Genomic DNA, 18,183 nt, shown 5'->3' on the forward strand with positions numbered 1-18,183 from the left:
TATATTTTATTTATTTAGATTCAACTCTATATATAGTTAAACATCTACTAAAAATACATATATGGACTATGCTGTGTGCTTATTGTCTACATTCACTGTCTTAAAATCTTGATTGTAAAATGAAAAGTATTGCAGTTGATGTGGTTTATTTATTCATTCTCTTTGAATTTGTTGTTTTATGTCAGTTATTCTCATGTTGGGTAATTGGTTTTGGTTTCAAACAGACAGTAATTATGCGCAATAGCTATATTTGGTATATATAACATTTCTAATCTGGAGTGTGTTAGTACCAAAGTTTTGCTTTTTTTCATCAGCCAAAATAATTGGTTAATATATTGTATTCAAGAAATGTGCATCTTCTCTTTCACAAATATATCATTCTGTTGTAGGTAGATTATGAAGTGAAAATTACCACAAGCTTTCTATGTGTCAGAAAGCTTTAGCTGGTCTACCCTTTGATTGATCCAGGCTTTTCTTTGCTTAGGTAGTGAATCACCTAATAAAGATGTAGGCGTGCACGTCTTATTTGATACTGCTTGGGTACCAAAAGTCATGTCATTGGTCCAAATCATACATAGTCAAATTTTTTGCTTTTTATATCGAACATAATGGAATAGATTCATTCAGTAATTTTCATATTAAGTGTGACTCAGCGGTAGCGTAGGCATGAAAAATGAAATGCCAACTCTATTGTATATTTTATTGTATTTTACAATTTCTAACACTATTTCGGTCTTAGGCTTCTGCTGACGTTGATGAGTGTTCTTATCCAGTGGAGTTGTATGATATTCTTGACAAAAAAGTGCTGTTTAAAGTGACTGTCAAGAGCTCAAACATTAAAGTGCATCAAGAAATTTATAATGTTGTTAAAATCAGCAAGGACGATAACCTTATACAACAATATAGTCAATCTGCCCAAGATGATACATTCACTGTATGTGATCGATACTCAAATACTTCATAATACACTATTTTTTCTTTTGATTTTATATAAGGGAATATCAAGTTTAAATTAATTATGTTACTATTTTCTTAATAGGACCCTGATTTTGAGTGTCAACAACACACTGATGCAGACACAACTTTCAAGGTGACTAATTCAAACTTTGCCTGTATAGCTTCTTATCTACAATATGGTATTTAATATTAAATTTTTCCTTTGTAGGATCCAATGGCTGAAAATGTGCAAAACATCAAGAGACAATTCAAGGCACCGACTCTATACCTCAAAAAACAAAAAGGCCAATGCTTGTGCTTTCTCCTTTTGCTCGGTAGATGTTTTCCGGACTGCTTTCCTGGATGATTTGGTATCAGATCTACATAGTTTTCAACTGCTCTAATGTATTGATCTAATGTACAACTAAATTTTTGCACTAGCAAATCTGTTGATCAAGAATGATGGTTGCCAAACTCTACTCGAAGTTGCTCAAGCAAACGATTTTATTAATGTTGTTCGTACTATTGAGGTATAATATTGGGTGTTAGTCTCATGCTTTAATTACAGCAAGCTTATCATAACTCTTGCGCTTTTGTTGCGTGCAGATGCTTGAGGAAGCTGGCGCTGGACTAACTCTAAGGAGTCTGAGGTGCTGAGCGGAGGAATGGTTGTCGTTGTGCTAAGTTACCTCTGTTTGTATAAGTTTCATGCACTTTTTATATTACTGGTACATTTAGTCCTTGCATGTGTTTGTATTTGTGCTTCAAATTCGATACTCTTTTAGGCAAATTGCTAGACAGGTTTGGTTATATTTCTGTAATATTGCTGGAGTTAGATTAACAATGGTCATCTAAGACAAACTATCATGAATTGGTGGTTGGCTAAAGGAAGAAATGGAGTTTACTCTGTGTTAATCCAGTGTATTCCGACAGTGATTTGCTGGGAAATATGGTTGAACAGATGTGCAGCAAGGTTTGATAATAAACCCATGTCAGGGTGGCATATCATCAGACAGGTTTCAAACTATTTAACTTTAATCCTTAGATGTCAGTTTCCTAATCTACAACTTCCACAACTCTAGATTGACAAGTGTAAGTATGTGGAGAAGTTAGAACTTTCTATTCACTCTCAAGCTGTTAGATGGAGCAAACCAGATAGGGGCCGGGTAAAATTAAATGTTGATGGGTGCAGCAAAGATAATCCTAAATGGTAGAAACCAAACGTGTATGCCACATACTTAGTTTGGCTAAAAGAGTATAAGGCAACTGCAGCTCAAGTTTGCCATTGAAAATAATGTATTTATTCAAGTTAGTTTCTGGGTGAGATGATCAGTTTGTGTTTCTTGCTATGAGAGACCAACCCATTTTATGGTTGGAAATTATCTTCTCAAGTCTGCTTAAGTTCATGTGCTTAGGTGCAATTGATGGATGTATCGGATCGTAGAAATGACATTAGGTAGCCACTCTAAGGGGCTGCTATTTAAGAATTAGCCAGTGCATTCTGAATTCAATTTTTCGATCCATTATTTTTATTTTTCTTAACTTCGACTGAGTGTTTGCAAATTCATGTAACACATGATAGCTATCATTTGGTTCCAGCGCTTTTTAGCAGTTTGCATTAATACTTGCTTTTTGAATTTTTCCTTTGAATTGTTTTTTCACAGTGATGCTGCTGCAAATGAGAGTAAAAAGCCAGCACTAGCAGCAGTTGATGGTGTTTTTCTGTCAATTTGCTCCACATGTTATCTGCATTTTGTGATGAGCTAATTTTTTACGGAAAGGGTGCAGTGGCTATTTTTTAAGACATGAAGAAATTGAGTCCTTTTCCTTAGATTATCTACCCATAATTCTTCTCCAAAATAGAATAACGCAAGGCATCTGCCTTTCTCGATTTGCTGTGTTGTATATTGTTTGAAAGAAGTGTCAGTTACATTAACGCTATTTAATTCCAATTTTCCAAGCAAATCTTGGAAGAACATAATAAAAAATTACTGGATATAACAGCTGATCAAAGACCCTCAACATGTATACTTCATAAATTTCATAAAAATAGTTAAGAACCTTTTCTTAATAATCTGATCCAATTTGAAGAATTTGTTGCTTTCTACTATGTACAGAGTATTCCTTGCTATGATAAGTTTAGTTAAAACAAAATGCGCATCGCGCGGGTACTATACTAGTATAAATAAATGGCTAACTTTTGTAGTTCCATTCTTAGGTTCTCTAATCACATCGTCTAACTCCATTGACTTTGTATACCAATAACGACAAAGACAATCTTTTGATTTTTCGATTTAAGAAATCAATTAAATACTATGTATTATTTTGATAAAAATCTTCACAATCAACTTTTTTGAAAATTTGATATGATAATATCATCTAAAATTCTTCCAGAAGATCTAATCCAAGCCAAGTTGTAACTCCAAAAATTATTAATAATATTAAGTATTAGTCGGACCAAACAACTTAAAGTTAAAAGTTACGATATTTGTAAGAAAAATGATTTCCACCACAAATAAGAAAAATTATTTTCCGTCTTTTGATTGAAACATTTCGGCTTTTCTTAAATGTGCTATTCTTCTAAAAAAACGCCTTTCCATCGTACCAAACACATCCTATAACTTTCTTACTTTTCCCTCTTCTGTCCTTTTTAAATGGTGTGTTAAGGAGCCAGGGGTACCAACGAGGGTTGTGGTGGGGTGGTAAGTACTCCTTCATCCTTAACCAGGGGTCTCGAGTTCGAGCCCCTGGGTATGGAATCGCATTTGTTAGGGAGCGCTTTACCTCCAATGTGGGACTTTCCGGCGCGAATCCGGATTTAATCGGGTCCCGATATGAATATCGAACACCGGATGTGAAACCAAAAAAAAAAAGGAGCCAGGGGTGGTTTCTAGATGAAAGTGAGGGCAAATTAAGACAAATTATTGACTTGATTATAATTATAACCTTACTACTCCACTATTTAAATCTAATTTAAGAAAAATTCGTGAAATTAATTTGAGAGGACAAGAGGCTACACATTGAAAAGCATTACTCTTGGATAAAGAATTAATTAGTTTCTTCAAAAGAAAGCAGCACATAAATTGACTTTGTAGGAGTAGCCCCTTTTCGTTTAATTCTTAAATAGCAGAGACGGATCCTACATTTAAATTTTATGGGTTCAGATTTATAATTTTACCATATATCATCTAATTTAATGGTATTTTTTTTTGGAACTTTGATAATTGTTACCCCTGGACGATCTCATCCTAGGGAAGTGGCATGCACACGTGACGCGCTTGCCACATGAATTTTTCTATCCACATGGCATTTTTTAATAAATAAAGTATTTTTTTAATCTTTTTAAATGTATTAACTTTTTAGATCAAATTTTTGACAAAATTTGGCTAAAACTTCAATATTTAGATTGAATTTTCTACTTGGCTAAAACTAATGAAGTTTCAGTTAAACTTTTTACAATGTAGCCTGAAAAAGAAGTGATATACAGTTAAAATAAATATTCGTTGCATATAAAAAAATATAAAACGAAATACGCAATTTGAATTTAATTAATTCAGCTAAGATTTTAATTTAGATAAAAATTATGGAGTTCAAAGCAAGTATTTTTTTAATACAGATTTTACCCCAAAAAAATACAACAATTATAATAAATAGACATTTGCATCTAACGAAGAAATAAAAAAGAAATACACAAGTACATATTTTTCCAAAAAAACGGAATCAAAATTTAAATAATGGCACCAAATGATCCTATATATGCAAATTGCCCCAGTTTAATGGTCTTTTGGTTAAATGCATGCCCATATATATATATATATATATATATATATCAAAAGACCAATTCCAGCTTTTTGATTTTCAGTTTAATGCTAACTCTTTAGTTGTGTGACTATGTTTTTATTGAACCGAGAGTTTATCTAAAACAGTCTCTTTATCTTTGTAAGATAAATGTAAAATTTGCAGATAAATTATTATCCCCCTTAAACTTCACTTGTAAGATTATGTTGAGTTTGTTATTGCTAAACTCTTTAGTTGTTAATCGAGATTTTCCCTCTTACTTATAGCCTGTTTGGCGAAGCTTCTCCAAGGCCAAAATCACTTTTTTTTTCAAAAAAAGTATTTTTTTTCAAAGTTGAAGTATTTGGCCAAGCTTTTAGAAGGAAAAAAAAGTGCTTTTGAGTAGAAGCAGAAACAGTTTTGGAGAAGCAGAAAAAAAGTAGCTTCTTCTCAAAAGTACTTTTTTGAAAAACTCTTTTAAGAAAAATATACTTACAGCCGGTTTGGCCAAGCTTCTCCAATCCTAGAAGCACATTTTTTTTTCAAAAAAAAAATGCTTTTTTCAAAGTTGAAGTGTCAGTTTGGCCAAGCTTTTGGATGAAAAAAAAAGTGTTTTTGAGAAGAAGCAAAAGCAGTTTTGGAGAAGCAGAAAAAGTAGTTTCTCTCCATAAACACTTTTTTTGAAAAACACTTTTGAGAAAAATACACTTAGAAGGAGTTTTTAAAAGCTTGGCCAAACACTAATTGCTGCTCAGAAGTTTCCAATTAATTAGTCAAACACAAACTGCTTCTCACCAAAAGTACTTTTGAAAAAAATACTTTTAAAAAATACTTCTCAAAATAAGCTGATTTTAGAAGCTTAGCCAAACATGCTATTATATAATCGTAGAATCTATACGCAACACAAATCCAAATATAATCGGATTCCAACATAAATACTCAACACCGAACTAGAAACCAATAAAATAGAGTCATTGAGTCCGACCAAATAATATTGAAAGAAGTCTTGGGGTCAATTTTTCATAACACGTGTTTCAAAGAAAACGTGTACCCTTTTTGTTTTTGTTTTTTCTTTTCCAAAGCATCTCTGATGACTCAAGAATTTTGCCTCAAGAAAACACACGTAGATGTTTTTGTTCTTGGAAAAGAAGTTTCTATAAATGTAATGACTTGTACTACTAATTCAATTTTAATCCATCGAGCAATTCAATTATTTCAATACTGAAATATACATCAATGTAGACATTTCAACCTTGCTAGACCATTCAAATTAAATTCCATATTTAATTGATTAACTAACACTATCTTGGTCTTGAACTATTAGAGCGTTATAAATATTGGTAGTTACGGGAAAAGATTACACTATTATCGGAATGATTAGTCCATCAGAAAGAAAAAGAGGTGCGAAATAAAATAAAAAAGGAATATATAGTGATAATTTGATTCTTCGTCCCTAAATATGAGAGAAAAACGTGTGTAATTCTTCTTTTTGAAAAAAACTTTACAAAAGATTGAATTTTTTAGAGAATCACTTTTGGGGTAAAGTGCTATAAAAAAAAACTCAATTTTCAGGCATAAACTCGACACCTCTAATTTAGAATGAAAGAATACTTATTATTCCACCACAACTTTTGAAAATCAAATGAGATCAACCAAGACTTTATCTTGATAAAGTCACTTTTATGTGGAAAATTTATAGCAACCTTTTACGTTTATTTTTTTCGTTCTTACTTTTCCTACCATCTTACTAACAATGTCCTTAATATTTGCACAACACTCATGAAGAAAGGTAAAATCGTCTTTTCGTATTAATTTTAATAGAGTAATGACTATTTTTGCTCAACATTAAAACTACTGGATAAAAACTAAATATCTATCTATATTATTATAAAGCACGAATAATTTATGCTAAATGTTGAACGACTAAAATATCCCCGAAATATTGATCGACTTTTATGCCCTTAAATATTTGTAGAATTTAAGGATCTAATTGTAAATTACCTAATGATGAAATTTTTTTATATTTAAACTATACATACACTGACCCTAATTGTATTAGAAAGGTACGTCCATAATTGGTGTTATTACTTGTAAGCTTGTGTTTGTTTCTATTCATTTTGTGAGGACATTATCATATATCTATAAGAATTATCTTATGAAATATAAAGTACGAAAAATATAAATTTTTGATTTTCCATTGGTGTTCAAATTTTAAGGTATTCAAGGGAACAATTTCTATTATATGATCTTTAATTATATATGATTTGGCGAAAGGTCTATTGCTTAATTTGGTCCAAGTTTCAAACATAACCAACTGATTATGCGTTAAGGTATTCTCTCTCTACTTGAGAAATTATCTTTCTTTTGCACTTTTTATGTTATTTATCTAATTAATGATCAAAATTATAGTGTATGTCCCTTTCTTTTTATAGTATTTCTTGCGCATAAAAGAAGAAAGCCTTAAATGGCGTGGGACTAAAATACTGTTGTTTCTAATAGTAAAGCTCATGTAATATTCTCTTTGCTATTAATTATATTATTTTTTCTTTGCTTTTTTATTTTACGGAAGATGAAAAAGTCCGCTTTAGTTTGCTTAATAATTCAGATATTTAGGGCACTCTATTTATTTTGACATATTTTTTTGTGTGCTTATTTTATTATGTAACATCTGTGTCCGGTGAAGTTCTCTCGCTATTCTCATCGAACCAGTTAATTCTTCTTAATTTTCAATCTTCTGAATTAAAAGATGACTACTTTTTTATTAAAGTCAGTAATATTGTAGATATACTTTCAATAAATCTTGATCGTATGTGATATCACAGCGAAAGACCAGTTGAGATATATAGATGCTTATTATACGGGATGATGTAGTCATCCGGAGTTTATTCTAGGTGCATGTTGGAACCAAAAACAGGTGAAAAATAGTTGATTAATAAAAATATGATTGATGCTAATATGCGGTAAAAGAATTTAGAGTGACGTAAAACATGTGATGATGAATGTGGTGTCTGCAAATGCACATTGATTTGTTACATTAAATTGTTATATTAAGTGGAGTAGTATTGTCTAAGATAAGAATTGAAATGTTCGGTCACATAAATAATCGACTAAAGATTTACGTGCAATGCACGTACATAGAGACTAGTACTATGTTAAAATCACGAAAACTCTTAGCGAAATATTGTTCGCCTTTTTTACCCTTTAATAACTCAATGTTACATTAGATTAAATAGTCATTTGATTATTTCCTAATATTTATGGATAGACAATTAATTATGTTCCTAATATTTAGGAATTCGAAAGCAACTAGATTTTGTTATTAAAGAGACACATTATAAACTTCGCCCAATGTTAATTCATTTTAGATTTAGGAGTCCATTTTTTCACACATATTTTGGAGTAAAATAAAGTTATTTAAATACAATATTGTATACGGTCGAAATCAGATATACCTGATTTCGTAGGCTCGAGGAGTTGCTTCGAGAATAAGCTCAAAACGGACCTGACTCGAGCCCCATGGCGGAGTATAGAACTTGAGGATCGAAGTGCCCGATGAAAACCAAGGCCGAGTATGATCAACCTCGAGTAAAGCATAATAATGGAATGGCGAGATATTAGCAACCAACCGAAGGTTTCGGCGGAAATCTCGGAATACATCGTACCGAGCAGTTATTGGCGCCAATTTATTTCCGTAATTAGAAGTGTACCTTATTTAGGACTCCCCTATTATATAAAGGGGAGCCCATGATAAGATAATATATACACTTTATTCTCTAGCTATTTTTATTCACTGTTCATCAGAGTTGCTTTATAACTTGCTATTCCCACTATTCCACCTCGAGGGTGTCATAGCTCGAGGTCGAGATTTGGCTTGTGCACTGGTTTGACTTATTTATTTCTTCAATTTATATATTTCATTCCTTGTCTATCAATTGGTATAGGATTAAAATCACATATCCTTAAAACCACAATATAAGTTTAATTGTTACTCAAATTTTAGGGTAAACAATTTGGCGCCACCGTGGGGCTAAGGATAATAGTACTCCCTCCGGTCCAAAATAAGTGATTTTTTGGCTTTTTTCTTGTGGTCCAAAATAAGTGATTTTTTCAGATTTCAAGAATGAATTAATTATTTTTTTTCCTACATTGTCCTTGGAGTAAATAGTGTTGGAATATGTGTTAGGAGTGTTTATGTGAGATAGTAAAGGTTAATATGGTCAATTCTATTGCTAATTAATGCTAAAAGGTGGATTTCTTAATCTATGTGAAAACATCCAAAAAATCACTTATTTGGGACCGGAGGGAGTAATTGTTTCAGTACTGATTCTGATAACACATTATTTTCACACTTGTCACATTAAAAAATGACTACCCCACGCCATTCTCGATATTTATACAAAGTGGATGTCACGACCCAATTCCCATACCCGGTCGTGATGGCGCCTCTCGTGAAGACAAGGCCAGCCAACTTACCCAAATCATTTCTTTAACAGTTACTAAACATAAGTGAATAGAATAATACAACTTAACGGCCATAATAATCAGTATTTTCAACCCCACATAACCCGACCGGGGTGTCACAAGTCACGAGCATCTAAGAAGTAGGAACACAACTAAAGGGTCATATATATATAAAATGAAATCTGGAATCCAAAAGATGAAGTCCGGTGCCGCGAACGCTGGCGGTCACCTTGCTCAGCTACATTAGTATTACCTTCAGTCCGCTAATGTCACGACCCTAGTTCACCAACCGTGAACATGTCATGACGGCACCTGGTCCCCATGACCAGGTAAGCCTAACATTTGCGGAAATATATTAATTGCGAAAAATAGAGAAAATCAAATCAAATATCTAAAAGAAACTGTACTGAACGCCGCTTGGCAAGTACAACTCAATATCGCAAGTCTAAAACAATTCCCAAAACCCGGAAACTCACGGGCAACACAGGCTATAGAAGTGTATAGTAAAGGTTCCAAACTCCAGAATTTCTAACAACCGAAAGAAGGAAAAACTAAGTACTAAAGATAGAATAAGAGGGAGACTCGTCGGTCTGCGGACGCAGCAGATCTACCTCGAAGTCTCCGTAGTCCTCCTGCCTCACTGATAGGGCGCCTGAGTAGAGGTACCTGGATGATCTGCACATGAAAAACATGCGCAGGAAGGGCATGAGTACACCACAACGGTACTCAATAAGTGCCAAGCCTAACCTCGGTTGGGTAGTGACGAGGAAGGTCAGGGCCATACTGAGACAAAATATAGTAATAACAATAATTAACAGTATGATAATCTGACAGAAATAATAAATACAGCAGTGATATAAGACAGATTAAGCAAGGCAATAGCAAATACACAAGAATGGAACAACCACAGAATAAGTACAGCTCAACACCAATGGTAACAATGAGGATCTCCCAGGATACCGTCCTGTAGTCCTTTTCTCAACTGTCCAGTGGATCTCCCGGGATACCGTCCCGTAGTCCATCATATGTGTATATCCGAAGGATCTCCCGGGATACCGTCCCGTAGTCCAACTATCAATGTGCAGGGGGATCTATCGGGAATCTAACCCGCAGTCCCAAAGTAAAAGTGCAGGGGGATCTACTGGAAATCTAACCCGCAGTCCCAAAGTAAAAGTGCAGGGGGATCTACCGGGAATCGAACCCGTAGTCCCAAAGTAAACAAACAAGGAGGGGAGCTACCGGAATCCCACATCCGTAGTCCCAATGTAGATGCGCAATCACAACCAGAAGGATACACGGAAACGAAGTACAAAAAGACAAACAACAGATAGTACTGACCTAGCATGCTTCACGTAGTACAGTTAAGGCAGCTTAAGCAATTAGGCAAGTTAAATCAACTAAACATGCTTTCCTAATCTAGCACAAGTTATGATTTCAAGTAGAATAAAGCAAATATGGAAGGAACTCAATCTCAATATCTTAAGAAAAACCGGGTTTTCCAACAATTGGCTCAAGTACGCGCCCGTCACCTCGCGTACAAGGCACTCAAATCAACAGATAACAAATCCTAAGGGGAAAGATCCCCCACACAAGGTTAGACAAGCCACTTACCTCGAACCGGCTCAAAATCAATAGAAACCACGCCTTTGCCACGAGTATCCGACTCCAAATGGCCCAAATCTACTCAATTCAATTACATATCATAAATAATATTGCAAACAACTGGTTCCACTATTAAATTTAGAGCTAGGGCGCGAAAATAGGTAAAATGACCAAAATGCCCCTCCAGCCATCGTCTCGGAATCGAATAATTTTTACGTTTTCAGAACCCTTGTACTCTCACGAGTCTAACCATATAAAATTCTCCCAAATCGGAGGTCAAATGACCCCTCAAAACCCCATAGTTAGGTCTAAGAAGTTTACACACTTCCCATTCAAAAACACGAAATTAAAGGGTGAATTTGCGATTAGATTAATGGGTTTTAGTCATAGGAGAGTAGAGAATCGTTACCCGGTGATTTCCCTTGAAAAACCCTTGAAATTGCTCCCAAATCCGAGCTCCAAACCTTGAGTTTTGATAAAAATGGCAAAACCTCGTTTTTGAAATGTTAAGCACTGTTCAGGAGTCTAAAGCATCGCGAACGCGGTAGGAAGCACGCGTTCGCGAAGAAGGAAAATATCAGGGCCCAAAAATGCCCTTCGCGATCGCGAAGGGAGGAGCGCGAACGCGAAGGCCAGGGGATCAAGAACTACGCGAACGCGACAAGGCTTACGCGAACGCAATGGAGGAAATAGTGAAGCTACACGGACGCGGGTGATCTTATGCGAACGCGAAGAGGAACGGGCCCCCCTCTCCAGGATTACACTACGCGAACGCGGGAGAGTGGCCGTGAACGCGAAGAGAGGATGGCTACTACTACGCGAACGTGGTGCCTTCTTCGCGAACGCGAAGAAGGAATTCAGACCTGCAACTTTCTGCAACATTTCCAAACTTCAAATTGCTCGGATGAGCATCCGAAACACACCCGAGGCCCCCGGGACCTCAACCAAGCCTACGGACATATCCCATAACATCATTCAAACTTGTACCAATCCTTAAACCACCTAAAACAACGCCGGAAACACGAATTAATCAAAGATTCAAGCCTAAGAACTTCAAATTCCAACAAAACACGCTTTCGATCAAAAACCTAACCAAACCTCGTCCGATTAATCTGAAATTTTGCGCACACATCCCAAATGATATGAAGGAGCTACTGCAACTTCCGGAATTCCAATCCGACCCTCGGATCAAAAACTTACTATCGGACCGGAAACTTCAAAAATTCAAACTTCGGCATTTCAAGCCTAAATGAGCTACGAGCCTCCAAAATACATCCCGAACACGCTCCCAACCCCGAAATCACCTAACGGAGCTAACAGAACCATCAGATTTCCATTCCGAGGTCTTCTTCATACTGTTCCGATTACGGACCATTTTTCAATTCTTAAGCTCTCATTTAGGGACTAAGTTGTCGCAAAACACTCCGAATCCCAACACCGAACGTCCCGGCAAACCAAAATAACAGAAATGAACTTAGGGGAAGCAGTTAATGGGGGATCGGGGCGTAAATTCCAAAAACAACCGGCCGGGTCGTTACAGCTAATCACCCGCTACCGGGTGAACAATACCTGCAACTGCACGCGAGGTGCAGGGAGTAAAGTGAGTACTTCCAACTCAGTGGTAATAAGAGTAAATAATAACTGAGAGGCAAGAAATCACGTAAGAGCACTCCATCATGCTATATAGGACAGTACAACCCTTTTTAGAAAACAGTAAGACCGTGAAAAATTCTTTAGAAAATATCTGGCTCAGTTTAAAAACCTCTTTTGAAAATATCCTTTTCCAACAGTCAAGCAAATGAATGCGTAATCAGATAGTGCAAGCCCGCACATAAGTCAGCTCCTCGGGCACAGCACTCCATCAACAAATAACACCAGGGTATCTGGTAAACAGTGGAAGAAGTAGCATGGATGCCAATGATATGAGAGTGCTGAATGTCATGCCACGTAGTACAAACAGGAAACAATGCATGAATGCAATGCAATGCACATGACTGTTGCGGCGTGCAGCCCGATCCATTTGGGTACCCGCGCTCACTGTGGGGGTTCAGACTCCGGAGGGGCTCCTACAGCCCAAGCGCAATATCATCATAGTATCGTTGCGGCGTGCAGCCCGATCCATATTCAGTCCAGATCAATGCAAATGAGCCACTCGGGCAATGTCAAGTAATAGCTTTTAACTCAAAACATCAGAAAATGCAATTTAAGTCTTTAAACTTTAGCACTATGACTGCACATTTCAAAACTGTGTTTAACTCAGGACTGAAGTCATTTAACATGCTAAGTGTCATGAAAACAGCAATAATAATCCCTAAAGGATTCAAATAATCGGCACGAAGCCCAAAACATGGCAATCAGCCCAAATCACGATAGCATCAAGCAGGTTTTAGTCAATTATGCAGTAAAATCAACAACCGGGACGGACCAAGTCACCATCCCCAACGGTGCTCTACCCCACGCTCATACCTGGCGTGCAAGTCACCACAATACAGCACTATGATGTGCAAATCCGGGGTTTCAAACCCTCAGGATATCATTTACAAGTATTACTCACCTCGAACCGGTGAAATCTCTGGCTCGCGACGCCTTTGCCCTTCAAATTGATCTCCACGTGCGTCAAATCTATCAAAATCACACAAACATCGATGAAGCTCGATTTCTAAAAGACGGGGTTTTAGCCATACATATCTGAAATTCACAACTTAAATGATACTACAATGATCCAATATAGTTATGTGACTTCAATCTACAATACAACATTCAATAGGGCCAATATTAGTAATAAATTCCATAACTTATGCCATTTAGGCATATTATCAAACAGCTTGTAGGCATAGATATTTACACCTCATAACTATAGTATTGGTTCCTCCAACTATCACCATTAACCAACAATTCATCTCATCATCATTCCTAACCAATTTATAACTTCCAACTACACATGTATGACCATCCATTCACACCCAACCAACAAATCCTATCAAATATCCACCTTTCAATCTCTATAATAACTATGTATTTATATTGCGAATCTATGACTTCCAATCACCATAACATAAGTTGTAATACTTGATTCATACTCATATTCCCATAATATATCCATATATGTAAGTTTGAGGCGTAGGATTTACCTTTTGGAAGAAATCTTGCAAAACCCTCCTTTGAGTTCTTGAAGAAATTTTTTGAAAATCTAAGTATTTTTATGAGAGGATTTCATCAATAATAGTATATGAATGATGGAATTTCACACCAAGATAATGGAACTGCTTACCTTGAAGATTGGGGGAGTTGAAGGTCTCGAGAGGGTGGAAGAAAACCTCAAAGTTCGTCCAAAATAAATGGGTAAGAATGAACCCCGAAATGAGTATTATAGGCTGTTTCGGGCGCTGCCTGTGGCGCTGGATCCACTAGCTCAAAATTTTGGGCGCCACGGCTAGCGCCCGGCGCTACACAAGGCGCTGACGACACGAAAATGGCCACAACTTTCTATATACACCTCCAAATGATGAACGGTTTGTTGCGTTGGAAACTAGACTCAAAGAGCTTTAATTTGATAGGTGGTGCATCACCCAACTCCTTATATAACTGGAGATATGATCGTTTAAAGTGAGGTCTTGTGCGCACTCATTTACAACTTTCGTCTATCATGAAATTTTCCAACTTCAAAAGTTCCCGTTAATCATCCGAAATCACCCCGAGGCCCCCCGGGACCTCAACCGAAAGCACTAACATATCTTATAACGTTATTCAAACTTGTTCCAATTATCAAAACACCACAATTAACACCTAAACCATCAAATTACACCAAATTCAAGCCTAAGTTCATCCAAATCTTCCGAGACACGCATTCGATCAAAAACCCAACCAAAACACCTCCGAATGATCTGAAATTTTGCACACACATCCAAAATCTCCTAACGAAGCTACAAAAATTGTCGGAATTCAATTCTGTCCCTCGGATCAAAATCTCACCTATCAACCGGAATTTTGCCAAAATACTAACTTCGCCAAATCAAGCCTATTTCTACATGGGACCTCCAAAATAAATTTCGATCACACTCCTAAGTCACAAATCACCTTCCGGAGCTAACCCAACCACCGTAATTCACATCCGAGCCCTCTAACTCATAAGTCAACTTCCGGTTGACTTTTCTAACTTAAGCCTTCTTAAAAGAGACTAAGTGTCCCATTTCTTATCAAAACCACTCCAAACCAACTCGATCACATAAGATACGGATAATGAAGCCTAAAGAAGTTGGAAATGGGAAAAACGGAGTGTAACTTATGAGACGACGGGTCGGGTTGTCACAGTGGACTATTCACAGATAAAGCCAAAGACTTCTCAAAATTGTGAACACGGTTTTAATGAGAACAATTCTACACCAAGTGTGAACATCTGCTGACGAAATTATATGTGTAATTTCTTTCCAGAAACCAAATCTGTCTTTATTTGTTATACTCCATTTATTTTTAATAATGAAAAGTACAAAAATGGTTGTGTTTTTGGGTTTTTGTTGTTGGCCAGTTCATGTTCTAGGTGTGCATATATTTCAAACCATGCAACCTAATTTTGTTTGAATAAAACCACTCCATTCACAAAAAAAAACCAAACAAAAAACTATTATAAACACCTCTTTTTTTTTGGCATTCAATTTCAACAACTATTACTCTTCCATCTTCCCAACTAAATGCTATTCTTATCCTAACTATGGAACTCAAACGTCTTTGCTTTGTTTTGCCTGCAGATACTGATGAAATTGACAAAATTGATCAAAAACAACAAGTTGTAGACAAACCAAAGAAAAAAAATGAATCTTTCTCTAAAAGAAGTTGTGGGGGTCGAGTTCTTGATTTTTTTCAAGAATCTTTGTCGAAATTAGCTGATTCCAAATGGACAACTTGTTGTCATCAAGATTTTGAAAAAAAACAATTTTCTGGTGTTTTTCATGATACAGAAGGTATGCAGCTAGGTGAAAAAGGTGGTGGTGATTATAACCATAATCATAATCATAATCCAAGGATTTTCAGCTATTCTGAGCTGTTTATAGGATCCAATGGATTTAGTGAAGATGAAGTTTTAGGTAGTGGTGGATTTGGGAAGGTTTTTAGAGCTGTTTTACCTAGTGATGGAACAGTTGTTGCTGTGAAATGTTTAGCTGAAAAAGGTGAGAAATTTGAGAAAACATTTGCTGCTGAATTAGTAGCCGTTGCTCATCTTCGCCATCGGAATCTTGTGAGGCTAAGAGGATGGTGTGTATATGATGATCAACTGTTTCTTGTGTATGATTATATGCCTAATAGAAGCCTTGATCGGATTTTGTTCCGAAAACAGGATAATACAGGGTCCCCTGTTCTTGATTTTGAACGTCGAAAAAAGATTGTTAATGGTTTAGCAGCTGCATTGTTTTATCTCCATGAACAATTGGAGACTCAAATCATTCATAGAGATGTTAAGACAAGTAATGTGATGCTTGATTCCCATTTCAACGCGCGTCTTGGCGATTTTGGCTTAGCTAGGTGGCTCGAGCATGAACTCGAGTATCAAACGAGGACGCCTTCTATGAAAAACCAGCAGTTTAGATTGGCTGAGACAACAAGAATTGGTGGAACTATAGGGTACTTACCTCCTGAAAGTTTTCAGAAAAAAGGTTTTGCTACTGCAAAATCTGATGTTTTTAGCTTTGGGATTGTTGTTCTTGAGATTGTTTCGGGTAGGCGCGCTGTCGATCTCGCGTCCCCGGATGATCAAATCATTCTTCTTGATTATATCAGGAGACTATCTGATGAAAAAATGGCTTTACAAGCTGGAGATAGTAGACTTATTGATGGTTCTTATAAGCTTTCTGATATGGAGAGACTAATACATATTGGTCTTCTTTGTACATTACAAGAACCTCAATCAAGGCCTAATATGAAGTGGATTGTTGAAGCTCTTTCTGGTCATATTTATGGTAAATTGCCTGATCTTCCTTGTTTTAAGTCACATCCTCTTTATATCTCATTGTCATCTCCAAGTAATAGTACAACTAGCAACACAATCACTACAAGGTCTACTGCTACAACCAGTAGCAGCACGACGCCCGGTTTCAACTCCACTGTCTTCATTACAGCTACAGGAGAAACTATGTATCTAAGTGCTGAGAGTGGAAGCAGTCAAAATGAGTCTGGAAATAGTAGCAGCAGACGCCAATCGAGTAACTTCTTGATGGTTGAAACTCCAAGGGAGATCGCATTTAAGGAAATTGTGGCTGCGACGAATAACTTTTCGGATTCAAGAAGAGTTGCTGAGATTGATTTTGGAACTGCTTACCATGGTTTTCTTGACAACAACCAGCATATCCTAGTGAAAAGGCTAGGAATGAAAACATGTCCTGCTTTAAGAGTGAGGTTCTCGAATGAGCTTCAGAATTTGGGACGACTACGCCACAGAAACCTGGTGCAACTCCGCGGATGGTGCACTGAGCAAGGTGAAATGCTTGTTGTTTATGATTACTCTCAAAGTAGTCTTTTAAGTCACCTCCTTTTCCATCAGAATCCGAGGAACAATGCCTCCATCATAAGATGGCGTCATCGGTATAACATTGTTAAATCACTTGCCTCAGCGATTCGATATCTGCATGAGGAATGGGATGAACAGGTCATACACAGATGCATAACATCATCTGCCATCATTCTTGATCCAGATATGAACCCAAGGCTTGGCTGTTTTGCTCTTGCTGAGTTCTTGACTCGGAATGAGAATGGCCATCATGTTGTTGTTGATAAAAAAACATCGGTTAGAGGTATATTCGGTTACATGTCACCAGAGCATATGGATTCTGGTGAGGCAACAACAATGGCTGATGTTTATAGCTTTGGTGTAGTGCTTCTTGAGGTGGTTAGTGGTCAGATGGCAGTAGATTTCCGCCGGCCTGAGGCTCTATTGGTGAATAGAGTACACGAATTCGAGGTCCAGAAAAGGCCATATGAACAATTGGCAGATTGGAGGTTAAATGGAAACTTTAACTCAAGGGAACTGGTGAGGCTAGTCAAATTAGGAATGGCTTGTACAAGGTCCGACCCCGAATCAAGACCGAGCATGAGGCAGATAGTGAACATTCTCGACGGACATGATAAATGTTTAATGGAAAACGGACGAAGGAAGGAGAGACCAGAAGAATGGAGAACAAGAAATGCTTCTGCTCTTTCCCTTGTAAGGAGAATTCAAGCTCTTGGTATACAATGATCACTCTCTTAAGATGTGAAATAGTTTACATGTAGATAGATATGATTAAGCTTTATATCTTATCCCTCTGTTCTTCTATTTATTCATGAATGTCTATTACATGTATCAAGTTTTGAGTTGTGTGATTATGTTGCTTCAACAGAACATTCTGTAATTTAATGTCGACGACTTTGAATGCATTG

At 36.6% G+C, this 18,183-nt stretch overlaps 2 protein-coding genes across 2 annotated transcripts; both read left to right on the forward strand.

Annotated features, from left to right (window-relative positions):
- Positions 120-2,423, forward strand: LOC109230296. Its single transcript, XM_019395810.1, has 7 exons — positions 120-143; positions 469-540; positions 740-934; positions 1,040-1,090; positions 1,166-1,271; positions 1,378-1,466; positions 1,543-2,423. The coding sequence occupies exons 1-7, from the start codon at positions 120-122 to the stop codon at positions 1,591-1,593; spliced, it is 588 nt and encodes a 195-aa protein (XP_019251355.1). The 3' UTR covers positions 1,594-2,423.
- On the forward strand, positions 15,252-18,181 carry LOC109229544 (receptor like protein kinase S.2). The gene has a single exon (XM_019395020.1). It carries the CDS (start codon positions 15,485-15,487, stop codon positions 17,999-18,001), a length of 2,517 nt encoding a protein of 838 aa, XP_019250565.1. The 5' UTR covers positions 15,252-15,484; the 3' UTR covers positions 18,002-18,181.

The sequence above is a fragment of the Nicotiana attenuata genome, chromosome 7 (genome assembly GCF_001879085.1).
Source record: "Nicotiana attenuata strain UT chromosome 7, NIATTr2, whole genome shotgun sequence".
In the NCBI taxonomy this organism is placed as follows: Eukaryota; Viridiplantae; Streptophyta; class Magnoliopsida; order Solanales; family Solanaceae; genus Nicotiana; species Nicotiana attenuata.

Bases quoted from the DNA above. Each gene is read 5' to 3' on its own strand.
- LOC109230296 (XM_019395810.1), top strand. From the start codon at position 120: ATGAAAAGTATTGCAGTTGATGTG. The intron at 541-739 runs GTACCAAAAGTC...TTTCGGTCTTAG, and splicing joins TCTTATTTGATACTGCTTGG to GCTTCTGCTGACGTTGATGA. The intron at 935-1,039 runs GTATGTGATCGA...TTTTCTTAATAG, and splicing joins CCCAAGATGATACATTCACT to GACCCTGATTTTGAGTGTCA.
- LOC109229544 (XM_019395020.1), top strand. From the start codon at position 15,485: ATGGAACTCAAACGTCTTTGCTTTGTTTTGCCTGCAGATACTGATGAA.